The sequence below is a fragment of the Hibiscus syriacus genome, unplaced genomic scaffold (assembly GCF_006381635.1).
Source record: "Hibiscus syriacus cultivar Baekdansim isolate YM2019G1 unplaced genomic scaffold, ASM638163v2 tig00110557_pilon, whole genome shotgun sequence".
Taxonomy (NCBI): domain Eukaryota; kingdom Viridiplantae; phylum Streptophyta; class Magnoliopsida; order Malvales; family Malvaceae; genus Hibiscus; species Hibiscus syriacus.
Genome location: NW_024062780.1, coordinates 137,356 through 155,362, shown reverse-complemented (window position 1 = coordinate 155,362; position 18,007 = coordinate 137,356). Strand labels below are relative to the sequence as shown.

The window sequence follows — 18,007 nt, the reverse complement described above, 5'->3', positions numbered from 1 at the left end:
GCATTGCGATTTAGTTGGTCATTTTGGCAAATCCAAAAAAAGTTGGTTAAAATCGTATATTATAAAACATTTTTTGTCAATGAGGTTATTTTCTCTTTTTTTTTAAATACTTTACTTTTAAATTTTCAACTAATTTATAATTATACGTTGAATCCTTTAAAATTTAATTTTTTATAAATTAAATTAATAGTGCTCATCATTAGTGATACTCATCGATACTCGTTGAGCATCATAATTTTTTTTTATAGATTTTACCAATTTGTATTTTTTGGCGGACCAAATTGAAGTAAACCATAACCGTCAAAAGAATTTTATGTTTGGAAAACCCTTTGACCCCAAGCAATGTTGGCAAACTCAACAGGCTTGTTATACCCAACAACATGTCGATAATATTTCTCGCTCAATAATAACTCCAATAACAAAAATTTGCTACTAAATTTTGAAGATGAGCTGGACAAATATTGACGTTCATGTTACTCTTTGTTGTTAGAGTCCAAGCAACAAAATCCAACTACTCATCAGCTTTATAATTCTCGCTCATAGCTCTCAAATTACATGATAAGCCATGCACGCTGATGAGGTACAATACATGGGAGGTGTAATCGTCGAGAGTGAAGATGGGAGTAAGAGTTGTAATTTAGAATTTAGAGTTCGAGTCTAAAATTTAAAGTTTAGGATTTGACTCTAAAGGTTTATAGAGTATGATTTTAAGGTTTTAATTTTATTATTTTTATTTTAATCTTATGTGGCAATAATAATAACAATAATAATAATAATAAATGTCATGTCATAAAAAATATTAATAAAATAAGTTTATGAAATAAAATAGATATAATTTAAAATTTGAGTGATTTAATTTAAAATTTAAAATTTTGGTAATCAAAATAGGAGTGAGAAGATAGTTTGAGATGTTAACGATGTATTTTATCCAAAGAAAAAACCCTAGCAGCATCCGCATTTGTAATATATATCTTCATTTTCTTTCTCACAAAACCCTATATTTCCCCCGCGGCTCATTTTCCCTTCTGGCTCTAAGGTTTATTTGGTTGAATAAAAAATGAAGGTAATCGCTGCCTATTTGCTCGCCGTCTTGGGAGGGAACCTTAGCCCTTCTGCCGCAGATCTGAAGGATATTCTCGGATCTGGTATTTTTCTCACTCTCTTGTTATCTCGATTTACTATATTTTATACCTCTTATATTTGATCCAAGGATATTCACTCCATTGATCTTTATTTAGTTCAGCTGTGATTTGTTAATTTGTTATTATTATGCGTTCGTTGGATTTTTATTGAATTTAGTCAAATCTACAATTGCAAATGGTAAAATATTAGCCTAATAGTAAAGGGAAGTATTAAAACCGTAATGAAACTCAAGAAACTAGAACTAAAATTATAGAAGAATTATTTTGAAACATGAATCTTGAAATCGGATTTTGATTTCGTTTGCTATGAATTATAAAAGTGAAATGCATATAAATTTGGTATGATTCAAAATGATTACACTTCAAAGGTATAAAAACATGAAATTTGAATTCAAGTCACGATTTAACATGCGTTCTATTATGCAATTCCATACTTCTTTTATTTGAGAATCCAAATTTAAATATTGAAACGCCAACTAGCAGTTAGGCAGCTATGGCTTAACCTTTTTACTATGTATTTTGCAGTTGGAGCTGAGGCTGATGATGATAGGATAGAGTTGCTATTGTCCCAAGTAAAGGGAAAAGATATCACCGAGCTAATTGCATCTGGAAGGGAGAAGTTGGCTTCAGTTCCTTCAGGTGGTGGTGGTGCTGCCGTTGCTGCTCCTACATCCGGTGGCAGTGGTGGCAATGCTGCACCAGCTGTCGAGGCCAAGAAAGAGGAGAAGGTCGAAGAGAAGGAAGAGTCGGATGATGTAATGATTATTTTACACACAAATTTACTACTCGTAATTGATTTCTTTATTCATGTATTCTTTACTCACATTATTCCCTTTTTGTTACAGGATATGGGTTTCAGCCTCTTTGATTAAGCAAGTAATGCAAATATCAAGACTTCTCTTATGCAGCTGTTACTTTTATTTTAAGTGCTACATGGTTTGTCGTGTTCATTGCTTTCTAGTTGGATATTGTTATCTGATCTTTTAAGTTTTAGTTTTATTCTGAAAATGTAGTTGAAGAAAATTAACAATTCGGTTGAAATTATGAATTTTTGGATTAAAGCAAGTTATGATCTATATGCTTTATGGGTTGGGGTTGGATGTGAAGTTCAGGTAGTACCTGTTCAATACAGGTGTTATTTACAAGTTTTTTCAAAAACTAATTTCCACTTGTTTTTATAAATTAAATATTAAATTTTAAACCTTAAATAAATTTTATATGGCAAAACGTTCATTGATCTATATTTCTAATACTCACTAAAATTATTTCCCATCTTGGTTAGATAAAAGGACTAAATTTAATTGACTCGCGAGTTGAAATGCAGCTTTAACATTAAAATTTATTTAAAATTAAAACACTAAATTTGAATTTACAGAATTAAAAACAAAGGTGAGTACATATATTAGTATTATTTATTTTTTTTACGTTTAAAATTTGATTTTAAATTAATGTGTGAATTACCTTTTTAAAAAAATGTTTAATAGTTTGGGGAAATAATAATGCTTAATACCAAAATAAGTACTCAAATTATATTGTTTTTTTCACAAATAGGTGCTTAAATTATTTTTTGACTCATCTATATCCCTAACATTACAAACATTACCACTTCAGGTGCCTCAGCCATATCTGTCATTATAAAACCCCGTTAAATTACATGTCTCATACTCCTAAAATTTTGATTTTTTTTATTTTTCTTAAAAAATATAAAAGTACTATTAAATCCCCTCCCCCTCCCTTCCCATACAGTGCTCGTGATTTTAGTTTTCCATGCCCAAACGGCCAAAATTCAAACGGCCGACCATATGGCCAAGGGGATGGCTGCCACAAAAAGATAAAAGGTCAATTACTACAATTGATCTAAGAGATTGGGTATTTTGGATTTTAGGGATTAGAAATTTGAAAATTTTGGGTTTTGAGATGATAACAAGGGTTATGACCGGTCAGTGGGTGGTCGGCGATGTACGGGTGGCCGAAGATGACCGAAGGTTGGAGTAAAGGGACTAGAATAAGAGATTTAGATAGTTTGGGGCTTTTTTATATTTTTTAAAAAATTGTGGCTTTTTGAAATAAAATATTTTTAAGTATTTTTTTAAATAAATTTCCAAAATTACTAGATTATAACACATGTCACTTAACAAGTTTTTTAACAAAAGTTAGAATCAAAACACTTAAAGTGATAACGTTTCTAACGTTAGACACATGAATGAGTAAAAAAATAGTTTACACACTCATTCGTAACAAACTGGATAATTTAGACACTTCTTTTGGTATTAAGCCAAATAATAAACCCAAAACAGGTATTCTAAGCCACCCTTCCAAAGAAATTGCCGCCCGTTCAACCCCATTACTGACAATGATTAATTAGCCTGTTCAGTCAAAGTTCAATGATAATAGTTAAAAAGAAAAAAGGAATTTACCAAACGAGTAAATAAAGTAAATATTACTACAAAGCTATTGAATCAACATTCCCGCTCTTGATTATATCATTGTGCCGTGTTATCCTCACTATATGTATATATGAATCATAATCCAGATTAAGCGAGTCAAATTCACTGTAAAGTATCGTCACTATATCCGTATAGTTAATAGAATGAGATTTTTCGTTAATATTTTTAAAAATAATTTAATTTTAAATTATTAATTAAATTATAATCACAAATTAATCAAGTACGTTAAAAAAATAGAGATCACACGACATGACATGATGAGTTTGAAATGCAAAAGTAGTAGTAGTTGCCAGTAGGTGGCAAAGCTTTTCAACTTTATAAGGAAACGATAAAGGGTTGAAAAATGAACAGAGGCTTTGACTATTCATTGTTGAAAGAACATGCACAGAATCGGAGTTTGATTGATTTTGCATATTTTTGTCCTTCTTGTTTGTTAATATTCCCTTTGTGGACAATCATATTGCTTCTCCTGGATCCAAGTGCATGCCACCCACATAACATAACATTTCGGATTTCATGCACAAATGTTATTTTGTTTTTTTGTTTTCTTCTCGTGTTGTACTTTTATGTTTTGTATTTATCATCACACATTTTTATTTTGATTTTCGGCCATTACAGAGTAAAAAAGAAGAAGAAATTGTAGAGCAGCAGTAGGTCGTAGCTGTGAGTGAACAAGGTGAAATTTCTCGTGAGTAGCTTATCTAACTTTGCCTGTCTTTCCCACCCTCTATCTTCATTCGTTCAATTCACAATTTTCTTTTTTCTCCTCTCTTTTCCCCTCCTTTTGTCCCAACCCTAATTATGTCATTTATCTCTACATAGGTCTCCAAATTTTTGGCATTTTCATTCATTTTCTTGTATGGCATCTTCAAAGGCAACCCTTCTCTGGGTTCTACGTATTTCTCAGTTTCATAGGCACCCCTTTGATAATTTTATCTTTATCTGTTTTGGGGTTTTCGAGTTTTAACTCTCACCAAGCTTTACTTTTTTGTTCATATTCTTCTACGAGAAATATCTATGCACTTTCAGAGTTTGGTATCTTCTGTTTGAGGTGAAGTTATTTTATTCTTTTAAGTTTTGCCTTTTGGAGTTGAAAGCTTCACCTTTTATGCTCCTTTTAGATGTGAAATTTGGAGTTTTCACATGGTGGTTGGTTGTTTTCTTTAAGCCAAAAGCCCTGGTATGGGATTGGGATTTCAATTGAAACTCAATGTAAAGCTTGTAATAAACATGGCTTACAGTAATTAAAGTATTTGACTTTAAGTCGGTTGTTGATACAGTTTTATTGTGCTCTAGGATTTCGGTAGCCTTAAGCTTCTTTGATTTTGAAAATGAAAGAGGGGGGGGGCAAGGAACCCGGTAGTACTTATGACAATTTATTTGATGAACTTTTAGTTGCTTGTTAATTAATTACTCACACCTTTTCATGGAATGCTGCAGGACCTTTCTTCGTCAACGACAGATGTTTTTTATGACCTCTATTTCTCTCAAACTTTGTGATACATTGTGGAACTTGAACTCTGTGTTTTGAAATTTAAAAGTGGGGGTTTCGATTGGCTATCTTAAGCCAAGAACCGTAATGATCCATGGTTATCTTGGGGGACAAGTGAGATTGTTTTATTGCTTGTTTCTACTCATTCTTTGAGATATAGACACTTCTTCCGAAATAGGATAGAGTAAGTTTGCAGATGATCTAGTTCCCCTGCTTTCTTGTTGTATTAGTCTTTGAGTTGAATTTTAGAAGAGATGGATGTAGGGCCTAGTACTTCAGAAATTGTTGAATCGACTGATGAAATCGATGCTGAATTGAAAACTGAAGAGCCTGGTAAGATATACTATTTGCAAAAATCAGGAAATAAGTATTCCATTGAGGATGACATTAACTGTCTGTTTGAAACAATCGATGGTAGGACATCATCCAGGGTTTCTGGTTTCTCAAGGGATGTTGGTAGAGATGCTTTATGGAAGCGTGCAATGAAAAGACCAGTTAGAGTTGGTTCTTCTCACGCTTCGGGAATTGGAATTTCTGAACCCATGAGTTTGAAGCAGGCATTTAGAGGGTTGTCTATCTCTCAGGCATCCGAGATGGCTGTTATGAAGAAACGGTTATCAAAACCAGCAGGTTCATCAGGGATCTCGGAAGCAGGAACTATAAGAAGGTTGTACAGGGCTGTAGTAGTTGAAAATAATGGATCAGGAGTTACCCTAAATGAAGGTAAAGGGAATTTAGTGGAAATTCCACTTGTTCCTGAAAAGAGTACATCCAATTCTTTGGAAAAGATGCCTGAATCATTGAAGCTTTCAAACATTGAGATTTTAAACCGAAATTCCAGTCCTTCAGATAATGCAACAACAGAAAAGGCAACCACCGGATTTCTGGTCCCAGATCGGGCTGTTCCTTTGAGCATGGAGTCTAAAAATGAAGTGTCAGAAGCAGAACTTAAAAGACTAAATTCTATAGATTCTTCTGCTGTTAATCATGCTGCTGAGGAAGCCAAGGAGATTGGTTGTACCTCTCTCTCGATTTGTGTTGAATCTCCTCCTGTTTCTAATGCTGCTTGTAAGGTGAAATCTATTTGTGAAAATCCACGTCTAATCAAGCCATTCTTGAGGAACAAAAGCTTTATAAGGAAGAAAGCAAAACAGGAATCAACTACTACTGCCAGCAGTTCCAATTCCTGTAATGGTTGTTTCGGCAATGATCTCTGTCCTAGTACGACTTATTCAGATAGCCAAATACAGAAGCCTTCAGGCAATGAAAGAAAGGAAAACATGAAAGTTTCACGAGTTTGCAGCAGTACAAGTTGCGGCACTGAAGTTAACTCAAGCATGGTGGGTACAAGTTTCAAATCGATTTTGAGTTCAAACTGTAGTTACAAATCCAAAGCATTGTTGTTCGAAGCTGATGACAGATCAAGATCAAGGGAAAAGGGAGAGTTTTCCCAGAGCTCGAAAAGTAGCATTGGGGAGTATAGTAGTAGCACAATCACTAGTGATGAAAGCAATATCATTGGTTCTAGTCGGATAGGTAGCAGACCTCACATGTCAAAAGATTTGAGGTGGGAAGCTATTAGCTCCGTTTGGAAGCAGCATGGACGCTTGAGTTTGAATCACTTCAAGCTTCTCAAGAAGCTTGGTTGTGGGGATATTGGGACCGTTTATCTTGCTGAGCTAATCAGTACAAATTGCTTATTTGCTTTGAAAGTGATGAACAATGAATTTTTGTTGAACCACAGGAAGATTCCTAGGGCACAAACAGAAAAGGAGATAATGCAAATGCTGGATCATCCTTTTCTCCCCACACTATATGCCTATCTTGCGACAGAACAACTTTCTTGCTTGGTTATGGAGTATTGTCCCGGTGGAGATTTGCATGTGTTACGACAGAAGCAGCCTGGCAGGAGTTTCTCTGAACAAGCAGTAAGGTAGAATCTCTCTCTTTAATGATGTTAGAATATGCTTCTAGTTTGTGCTGACAAGAAGCTTTAGTGTGCATTTTACATTGTTCTTAATTTTATATGTTTCTGATTATGCACAACCAGTAGGACATACGGGAAAATAGGGAAGAGAAAATGCTGTCCCCGTTTTTTTTTTTGTTGAAGATCTAAGCATCTTAGTACTCATTCTGTGTCATTTAGTCCTTGGTAATTTCGACCTTGAAGCAAAAAGGAAAAGGTAAGGAAGAAAAGAAAAAAAAGGCAGTTCTCATCATGAAAACTCATGCACCTCAGAACAGGATCGAAAATTTCCACTCAAGTTAAAGCTTTCTTTATTTTAAGTGGAAACTTATAGGGAGTAAATCTGAATTCTTAAATTAAGATTCCTTGATATTGTTTTTGTTCATGAGGATGCCATGCAAGTGATGGAGCTTAAAGTCAGGTTCAGAACACTAGATATACGAGGTTTTAATCATGATTAAGATTGTTAGAATTAAATTTGAATCACATTATTTTGGTTCATCGACGGTTTCTTGTTTCTCTGGTTTTCTGATGTTTTTCTTCCTACTTTTGCTTTTCATTCATGCAGGTTTTATGGTGCTGAAGTCCTCCTTGCATTGGAGTACCTACACATGTTTGGTGTTGTTTATCGAGATCTAAAACCAGAAAATATCTTGGTTAGAGAAGATGGTCACATCATGCTTACGGATTTTGACCTGTCATTCAGATGTGATGCCAATCCAGTGCTGCTTAAATCTGCTTCACCCATTGCTGAGCCTGCAGAGAAGATGTCAAGTACATGCTCCGAGTCCAGCTGTATTGAGCCTTTCTGCCTAAATCCATCCTTTCAAGTTCCATGCTTCACTCCTAGGCTTCTATCACTTGCTTCCAAGTCAAGGAGGATAAAATCTGACCTAGCTACTCAGATTAACTCCATGCCACAGATTGTAGTGGAGCCAACCAGTGCCCGGTCAAACTCATTTGTTGGAACACATGAATACCTTGCTCCAGAAATCATCAAAGGTGAAGGTCATGGGAACGCTGTTGATTGGTGGACATTCGGAATCTTTCTGTTCGAGCTTTTGTACGGAAAAACGCCTTTCAGGGGTTCAGGAAACGATGAAACACTATCCAATGTGGTTTCACATAACCTTAGATTTCCTGCCAGCCCTATAGTTAGTTTTCATGCAAGAGATTTGATAAGAGGGCTTTTAGTTAAGGAACCTGAGAACCGGTTAGGATCAGTGAAAGGAGCAGCAGAGATCAAACGGCATCCTTTCTTTGGAGGCCTAAATTGGGCTCTGATACGATGCACGGTACCACCCGAGATGCCAAGGTTATGCGAGACCAGCATCTGTGTGCCAACGCCAGCTTTGCAGAGAAATGACAGCTCCAAAGGTGGCGAATTGCAGGTTACTGAAGACCATATGGAGTTTGATATGTTTTAGTTTTCTAGGACAATGTGAGAAAAGGAACATCTTTTTGGCTTCTGAGCTATTTGAGTCTTCAAAAGTACAACAATCATCCAATCTTGCGAGCAGCACTGTACTAGAAATTGAATGCTCTGCGAAAAAAATTCACTACAGTATTTACACAAATTATCTATTTCAGGCTCTGCCAGTGTTTTTCTTTCTTTTTTCTTTTTTTTTACAAATATTTTTCCCATTATTGTCAAGACACAGGGATACGACTAGAGAGTATAGATGACTGGAAATATCTTGCCATGTGAGTTTGGAAGTTGGTACGTCTTGACATGTATACTTTACTATTAGTTCTTGATTAGCTAAACGACATCGAGTAATGTCGCCTTTTTGTTATCTTACTGTGCCTCTTGTGTTATGTTGTCCATTGCTTTAACAGGTTTTAGACTTACTTGAAGATGCTTGCAAGTGAATGCTGGACTACATCTTCAGCGAGAATAACAACATTCATGGTTCCTAAGTTTCTACTTGATACATGTATGTAACTGTTTCTTTTATTCATGTATATTCTGTAAAAGGAATGTGTCCTTTGGCTCTTGAAATTTCACGACGATTGATGAAATAATTTCTCGATAATGGTATCAGAAGTTACGCTACTTCTCTTCACTTATCAGTTGTCTTTCCTTTTCCAGATGAAGAATCAGCCTAAAACGCTACCTTCTGAAAGTTGAGAAATTTTATGATGTTAAAATGATAAGATCAAATGTCAAACAAGTAACTTTATTTTGAAAATAAATCGGGGATATCCCAAATTTCCATGACATGATTTGTTTTGATAATCGAAATAACAAGTTTCCAATGATTGACTGAACCTAAAACGGACATTAAAATTTTAGGTTCGATTCGAAGTCAACTAATTTACTAACTCTATCCCTGTGAAAGGGTTTCCAGCATGAGGTTGTAAGGCAACATCACCAACAACCTGAAATTAGCAAAATATGAGCAGCAATTATACTTGGAAATCCACATTAAACAAATAACAAAACAAGCAGTCACAATGATGAAGATGAAGATGCGAGTGAAACAAATACCTGAAACCCTACTTTAGTTGGATAAATTTGACAATTCATATACCGAGTTTCTTCTTTTTCTCGGCTTTAATGCCTTTGCAGTGAAAAATAAAATTCATGTTACTTTTAAAAATCTAAAAGCATAACTAAGATGCATACCTTAGCCATGGTTCGATAAGAATGTTCGGTAACCCCGGCAACATGAGGTGTCAGTATTACATTCTTGAATTTCAAAATGGGCTCTCCATGCAACATCAGTTCCTAAGCCTCCCAACTCCCAAGTGTCCTGACTCGAGATGATGCACAACTACCTCATAGTCTAGAAGAGTTCCTCGAGCAACATTCACCAAAAGGGCTCCCTGAATATCACACTATTATTAGCACAAACATCCAATTAAACATCGAAAGGTTACAGAAGAGAGGTAGTATCTAAATATATGCTACGAAAACATGCGTTTTGAAAAAAAACTTGTGCCGTTCAGTTTCATGTTTTCATGGCTATGACTGCATTTTAAAGAAAAACAATGACAGTTCTCTCCTGAATTACGGTGTGCATTTGAAACAAACATAAGGACTTGTTCACAATGCCAACCTGAAAATTTGAAACATCCTAATTGTATGAAATTTGCTTGGAGAGTAAGCTTTGTAGCCTTAACGTTTCTTTGAAAGCGGATATTTCAAGTAAAGAAGGAAAGGAGAAGCCTTACTGTATCTTTATTCAAACTCAAGCAACAGACAACTATATCGGCATTGCTTGCAAACTCATAAATACCTCAATGAATGCTTTTCTTGTCAATCAAATCACCAATGACCTCATTTTGACTTGGAAAAGCTGAATATTCGAGACCATAATGAATGAGATGCCATTGCAACTTAGTTTCACTATTTACTTAATAAATCTTCTATACCTTTTGGGGTAACTTCCAAAGTTGAGGGCCTGCTCCTTTTTGTAGCAATAACTTTAACACCAAATGTTTTTAGGCGCTAGGCCAACTGAATTCCAATATTTCCAAAGCCCAGTATAAAGATCTGGACAAGCAGGCTGATTAGTGAAAATTAAACTAAAAAATCATTGGAAACGATGATTTGAAACACGAGAGCATCATATTAAGATCTCATTGCCTACAATTATTGAAAAACGAGATCATCAAACCACAATTTCATTGCCGGGAAAAAGGAAAAAGAAAACAAAATTTGAGGAGTCTAAATAAGGATTAAGGTCGTAAATACAAATGTTTGAAGAAACAAGTTGAAACAGATTAATTCTCAATTTGTCATAGTCCTTTACTATATTCGAATAAACAAATTGAAACAGATTGATTCTCTTAGTCCTTTACCATGCACGGATAAGATCAATTTTAACTGACGTCTCCTTAAGACATTGCCAGTTCCAAGTAAAAAATGCAAACCAGATACATCAACAGTGTATTGATTATGCCCAGTACTAAATGTCAAATTTCCTATCACAGAAAATATTTAGTTTCATGCCTGAATCCAAGTCAAATTATTGCCTCTGTTTCTGTCCTCCTTTGGCATGACAGAAAGAAAACTAATTTACACTAACCGTTATGCCATGGTATGGTAAAGCTTTTTTTTTTGTATTCAATTCAGTTGGCCTGATACAACCAAATTATGAAGTTCAAACGATCACTCATCGAGTATATTATCAGTGACAAGTCACCATACAACTAAATGCATTGAACAAAATACTATCTAATTAAACAAAAAACTACAAACATGAGTTGCTGTCTAGCTGAAATGCAAGGTATGACTGCTTTATCGAATTATTCATATTACAATATTATCGAACGACCTTAATTTCGAGGCTTGATGAAAATTTTCTGGGAATAGGAACAAAGACACAACTAGTCTAGCAGTTAATGGCCATCGATCTCATAATGGTTCATAAGGCTATTGTTCTCTTCCAAAAGTTGCTTAATCTACTGCATTTTGACCATGGTTTATTAAAATGATAATCAAGTTCCATTGCAAAGTCTCTTTCATGTTTTTTAATCCAGACACAGCTTTCAATTGTATGCACAAATCAGACAAATAAGAGAACATAGTGAACTAACCTCACAATTAACATAAAGTAAACTATTTTTCGTGTTTAACTACTATCATATGAAAATATTAGAGAAGCAATGTAATTTTTAAGTTAATAAATTAAATAAACCTGTTTCCTAAGAAGGCCCAACATAAGATATATAACCATTTCGGCACAAGATGCAGCATTTCCAGTAGCACCACCAGGAATTCTGGCAACTTTTATCCCATGCTTTGTAGCAGCATCAACATCAACACCTTCATGCCAAAGTATGAAAATGAAAAATTAATGCAGAAAATGTAATATGGAAAAAGATTTAATGTAGAAATATCATCGTAATAAAAGAATTCTAGGCCAACACCAAACTGCATTATAAGCTTCATCTGTTTTGCACGAGACAAGACATTTGAATCGAACCGCATGTTTTTTGCAACACAAAGATCATAATTCCCAATATGATCAGGAACTTGCTTGAGGGGCAAGTCATCAACCTACAAGAAGTTCAATTTAGAGAAGCTCAATATGAAAAAGGTTCAACTCCATTAGAAAAGGAAAAAACAAGAAATATGTTTGATTGTTTTGGACATCAGTGCATGTTTGGTTTTTGGTCGTGCTTTAACATTTATTTAAGAGCATATTCTATAGCTAAAAAGTACATAAGCAGGACAATTTGAGCGAAGTACTTGGATAAAAGGATACTTCTCAAAGTATTCTCTAGTATAATTTTGTGAAGCTGGAAAATGTGGTCCACAAAAGAGAACCCGAGTGACGGGTTTGTTGTTGTCCACATTGTTCCTTTCCACCGCTGAAGACATACCTGCACTGAAGGACCTCAAAATAAAAAAAATACCTTAGAACATAAGAAGGCAAAGCTATAGATAATTATACGCATCCAAAATTTCCTGAAGCATTTCTCTATCTAAATGTCTAACCATCTACTGTAAAAAGGCTAGAGAAACTGTCTTCCGAGAAAGTGATATGAAGTAGGGTAAGTCTGTCAAGAATGCAATCTTGCACCAGAGACAACGCGTATCTAATAACATTGATTTCATCAGGTGCTACAGACAAAATCAGTTTGGGGCCATCGTAGAACCATTAGTATACTTATATACTACTGTCTAACAGCATAGCAAGGATAGCATGATGAGGAAGAGAATAAGTACTCTCACTGCATATCCGATGACGGTTAGCACATGATAATCAATGAAAGTTTGCACCGGACACAAAATAAAATAACATTTTGATTTCATAGGCCTTAACAGGGTAAAACAGAATACCTCAAGGGGAAATCTCAACTCTACTCTACAGTAGTTCAAGTATTGTTGAGTATTTCTACGAACAAAAGTGGGTTCAACTTAAAATACACTCTTTCCCATTGAAAACCAAGCACCCCAAAAGTCTTGTGAACCTCAAATTAAACTCCAGAGAACATCGTTCCCCCCCCCCAAAAAAAAATCCAACATTATCTCATACTGTTAGCAATATGAAATGGTTACAAGAGGTAAACTTGTATTTGTCCTTTTTCCTTACTACTCACTCTATTTTTAAGCATGTGTAATTAAATATGTTTTCTTTCATTAATGTAATATATTTTTTATTGACTGGATAATGTTTTGTAGTCTATTTTTTTGTTCAAATCTCAAGACAAACATTTTTTTATTTAATCTCAAAATAAATAAAAGATCTGACACTTAATCTCATAAAATAATGTAATTATTTTAATTAAAATAAATAAAAATAAATTATACAGATGAGCAGTTTCATTTTCAGTCTATTTTATTTTAATCACTAGTTTAAAAAAATAATTTTAGTTATTTATGTTTTCGGATTATAACATTTTAATCCTTGAAGATTAATCTTCATTATATTCGTGACAAACATATTAATAAAACATATTATTATTTTTATTTTACCTATGTAATTTTAAAATTCAGTTTCTTTTAAAAAAAATTCCAGATTACTAAAGGTCCACACATGCCCTCAGTCACATCTCTGTAAGCGTTTGGTTCACGGAATGTAAGATGAACGTTTGGTTCACAAAACGTAAGATTACTTTTGGAAATAATATTATTGGAATGCAAAATTATTATGTGAATGTTGTATTACATTGTTTGGTTTGTTTAATAGGAATGTAAAATTATAATGTTTAGTTAGAGGAATATAAGATTACTTGAATACATATTTTACCAAATTATCCTTGTGATATATATATATATATTAAAAAATAAACTTTAATATTAAATTATAAATATTTGAATTAAAATTCATAGAATTATTTTAGTCGTTATACTAACTAACTTTTTAGAAAAAAAATACATTTTATATATAATTAGTATACTAAACTTATATTTTTAAATAATTTTCATAAGTATTATATTTGTTTATATAAAATATAATATAACATGAAAATACAAAATAATTTTATCCTCATAAAATTATTTTAAATTATTTTATTTTTACAATAATTATATTTTCACCTCATAAAATTATCAAATAATTAATATACTAAGTATTAAAAAATAATTCTAACTACTCAAATTTATTAATATTTTAACAAATTAAACTCTTTATATATTATTACTATTATTGAGATTATAATTTTGAGTAAAGCATGAAGAATAAGAATTGAGAATGATTTATATGAAAAAATTATTATTGCAGGGGTATTTGTATCCAAAAAATACTGCTTAGTAATAAATTATTATTTGGTAAGTGGTAACGATAGTTTTCGTGAACCAAATATGGGAATACAATTCCGAAAAATATATTCTTTTTGGTAATAATCTTTTTAGTGAACCAAATAAATACATTCGATGATCGTGGTGTATAAATGAAAGACGAGTATGAAAACCATAAATGCTCAGCAACCAAATTATTTGACTCACTTGGATCCTCATGAATATTTTCAATCCCAGGAAAGCTTTTAGGTATCTATATTAGAAACCATGGTCGTGGCTGGGGGGGGGGCGCAAACTGCGTGACCGCGCAGAGCCCCCAAAAAATGGGCCCCAAAAAAATATATATAGTGGCGTTTTACCAATAAACGCTATTATAGATGAACCTGTTGTGACGTTTTTTTTCAAAAAATGCCACTATTATTACGGTTTTATTGATAAAACGTCATTATAGATGGATTTATTGCGGCGTTTGTCAAGAAAACGCCACTATTATTATCCCGAAATCGAATATATCTAGAAAATAAGAACCCCTTTATACGAATTTGTATAAACCCCGAAAACCCTGCCACGGCCCTGTTAGAAACCATACCAAATAAACTATCATCTGCTTTTTAATTTCTCCCCTGACCGCCCAACGAGGCAAATCCATCTTAGGGATTAGGGAATATTAATAAAAATGAAGAGAAAGTTTTCTCTCCACCGATAGCAGTTTCTCCAGAAAGAAACTACCAAAGAAAAATAGTAAAAATTAATTAGAACCTTTTTACTGTTGATATGTGATGAATTGAAATATTAGTATAAAGTGAAGACACGATAATGTTTATCTAGAAATTTATTAACAAATTGATAATGAATGTATATACATTCTGTTCGAACTCGAGTCCTCTAAAAAGAATAATAATTTCCTTTATTATCGAGGTCACTCAAATATTTAAAGATAAATTACGCATTTAGTACATGAATTATCAATTTTAGTTCGTTTTACTACCTAACTTTTATTTTTCCTCAAAATCATACATAATGTTTAATTTTCATTCCATTTTAATACCTCGTCGTTCAAAACTTAACGCGTTTGGTACCTAAATTATCAGCTCTAGTCCGTTTTAGTACTTAAACTTTCAATTTTTTCAAAACTTAACGTAAAATTTTGAAGGAGCACTAAGATAAATAAAAAATTGTGTAACGACAGACCTCAACTGTTTCCGATCTGAAGATCAAAATCAAAGAGTATTTTATCTTTCATTTGTTCTCTTTTATTTTTAAAGAAATTAATTTCTTTCTTTTTATTTTTCTCAAATTTCAAAATTTATCTTGGATTGTTACTCCAACTAACATTAAAAAATGTTCAAATCAAATTGCTGCCCTTTTAGCATTATCATGCAGGAACCAATACCGTAAGTTAATATAAGTACAAACACGGTTCTATAAAATTTGTGCTGGAAGAGTTTCCGTTGATATGTGCTCCGGTAAGAACAAGGGACTAGTGCTTGAGAATAGCGTCGTCTAAGACATTTCCGGGATCCTCAACGAAAACTCAAAAATGTCCTTATAAAATGAAAGTATATTTCAATACTTCAAATAATTAATTTAATATTACATAAATCAATCATAGAAAAATAATTAAATTTTGTGAAATATATTATTATTATTTTATTAATAAAACACCTTAAATACAACTGAAAGAGAATAAATATAAAAAAGATTGAATGCATGTATGATACGTAGCTTGATTTTGAATAATAAATAAATAAAAATAATTGTATATTATTTTATTGTTAGATTGAGATCGAAGAAGACTAAAAATTAAAGACTAATTGATAAATTGAAGAGTAAGATTTGAAAAAAAAGAGAAAAAATGATTAGATTTAATTCAAATTGAATGAATAAATAAGAGAAATGGAAAAAGAGGGTAAAAACTAAACATTTTATGAAATTATAAAAATAAGGGGCCCAAATTATAAATATAAAAATGGTTAAATTTAATTCAAAATTGAATAAATTAATAAAAGAAATGAATAAATGAATAAAAAACTAAAAATTTCATGACATTATAAAAATTAGGGACTTTAATTATAAATAAAAAATTAAGGGGGCTAATTCTAAATACAAAAAAAATTGGAGTCTCCCGAACGAATGCTCAAGGTGCTCTCCTTTGGAGCCGGCCCTGCTTGAGAGAGTTGAACACTGAGATCAATGTTAAAATTTAAGGACTATTAAATTGATCATAATTTGGTAAATCTTAAATATTTAAAAAATATAATTGAACTATATAATATATTACTATTAAATTATTTTAAATTAAAATGAACACCAATTTGATTAGATTTTTTAATATTGATATTTTATTAAATTATTTTGAATTAGGATCAGATAGAATATTAAGTAAGTTTTAGAGATATTTAAAACTATTATTATACCACACCATATCACCATTTTCAATTAATCAATGGTCAAACTTAATAGTGAAGTACCAAAATATAAATAAAAAATAACATTAAATATTTTTTTAAACTTAATTAAGTGATCAAAACAAAAATACAATAATAAATTATTACCAAATAGGAATTTTCCCCTTATATATATAACCTTATGTAAACATAAAAAAACCTACTACGTTCATTATACATTTATATATGTAACCTAATGTTATTAGTCAATATATAGGCCATTGTTCACATAAAAAAAACCTAATGCTTTCCATTATACATTTATATATATTACCTAATGTTATTAGTCAATATATATAGCCCAATGTTAAAATAAAAAGGAGCATAATGCTTTCCAGTATATATTTATATATATAACCTAATGTTCCATAAATGTATAGCCTAATGTCCTTAATTCCTTATCAATAAATTTATAGCTAATAATGCCTAAGCGATTTCTAAATATTGATTAATGACGTTATTTAAATGTCCATGAGAGGTGGATTTTTTCTCTAATCAAAACCTTGTCAAAGTAACATAGTAGTAGAAGACTGAAAATTTTCCAACCTGTTCTTGTTTTAGATTATTGGTTCGCAGTAAATTAAGAAACAGCCGAAAGAATGAATCCATCAAGTAGCCTATGTAATTAAGAATAATATTGTTTTCTTTAGAAATATCAAGTTCAAATAACTATGTATGTAGGATATATATTATCAGTAATTAAAAAAATTCTAAACATATATTATTTTATAATCATTTACACTTCTTTAAATATTCAAATACAAATCTAACAACTCACATATATATAATTTATTATACTACCTACAGGTCACAATTATTTGTTAAAAATCTTTATAATTAAACTATAACCTAAAAATTTTCCATATACAGTAGATGCGATGTAAAATTTAATCTAAATTCCAATTAAAATCATGGAATTTGATACGAATCAAATTGATTTGATCGGACGAGTATTTGGATTGTAGTGTAGATCCAATGAACTGGTTTCATATTACTATACAAGGGAAAACGCAGACGTGTCCAAACGCCTGCCGCCTCCAAAAGCTGTACGCTTGGACCCGTGTTCAAATGATCGGATATAACGTTTTGGGGAAACTATTTCACATTCACCAACCCGTTTGACTCTTTTTTAACGTGTCCGAATTCAAAACGTGCCGCCCCGTGTCTTTAACCCTGTTCAATTCGCGGTTTTGATTTCCTTTCTGATACTATTTATCTCTACTTATATACTTGTCACGTTTTATCATGCATATTCAGTCTTCACTACACTCCACTTCACTGGTCTACTACTAACATTTTTCAAATTTACTTAAAAAAA

At 32.4% G+C, this 18,007-nt stretch overlaps 2 protein-coding genes and 1 pseudogene across 4 annotated transcripts; 2 read left to right on the top strand and 1 right to left on the bottom strand.

Moving 5' to 3' along the window:
* The first annotated feature begins 1,005 nt into the window (after positions 1-1,005).
* On the top strand, positions 1,006-2,214 carry LOC120132222 (60S acidic ribosomal protein P2-1-like). The gene is made up of 3 exons (XM_039149038.1): positions 1,006-1,145; positions 1,668-1,897; positions 1,988-2,214. Exons 1-3 carry the CDS (start codon positions 1,058-1,060, stop codon positions 2,012-2,014), a joined length of 345 nt encoding a protein of 114 aa, XP_039004969.1. The 5' UTR covers positions 1,006-1,057; the 3' UTR covers positions 2,015-2,214.
* Positions 2,215-4,026: 1,812 nt separating this feature from the next.
* On the top strand, positions 4,027-8,742 carry LOC120132221 (serine/threonine-protein kinase D6PK-like). 3 transcript variants are annotated; one of them, XM_039149036.1, is made up of 3 exons: positions 4,027-4,265; positions 5,030-7,014; positions 7,616-8,742. In XM_039149036.1, exons 2-3 carry the CDS (start codon positions 5,336-5,338, stop codon positions 8,472-8,474), a joined length of 2,538 nt encoding a protein of 845 aa, XP_039004967.1. In that variant the 5' UTR covers positions 4,027-4,265; positions 5,030-5,335; the 3' UTR covers positions 8,475-8,742. The 3 variants fall into 3 exon arrangements, with proteins under 3 accessions (XP_039004967.1, XP_039004966.1, XP_039004968.1); XM_039149035.1 differs by having other exon boundaries at positions 4,027-4,277; XM_039149037.1 differs by lacking the exon at positions 4,027-4,265 and having other exon boundaries at positions 5,337-5,414; positions 5,500-7,014; positions 7,616-8,741.
* A 572-nt stretch (positions 8,743-9,314) lies between these two features.
* LOC120131943 lies at positions 9,315-12,416 on the bottom strand (annotated as a pseudogene).
* Positions 12,417-18,007: the final 5,591 nt, after the last annotated feature.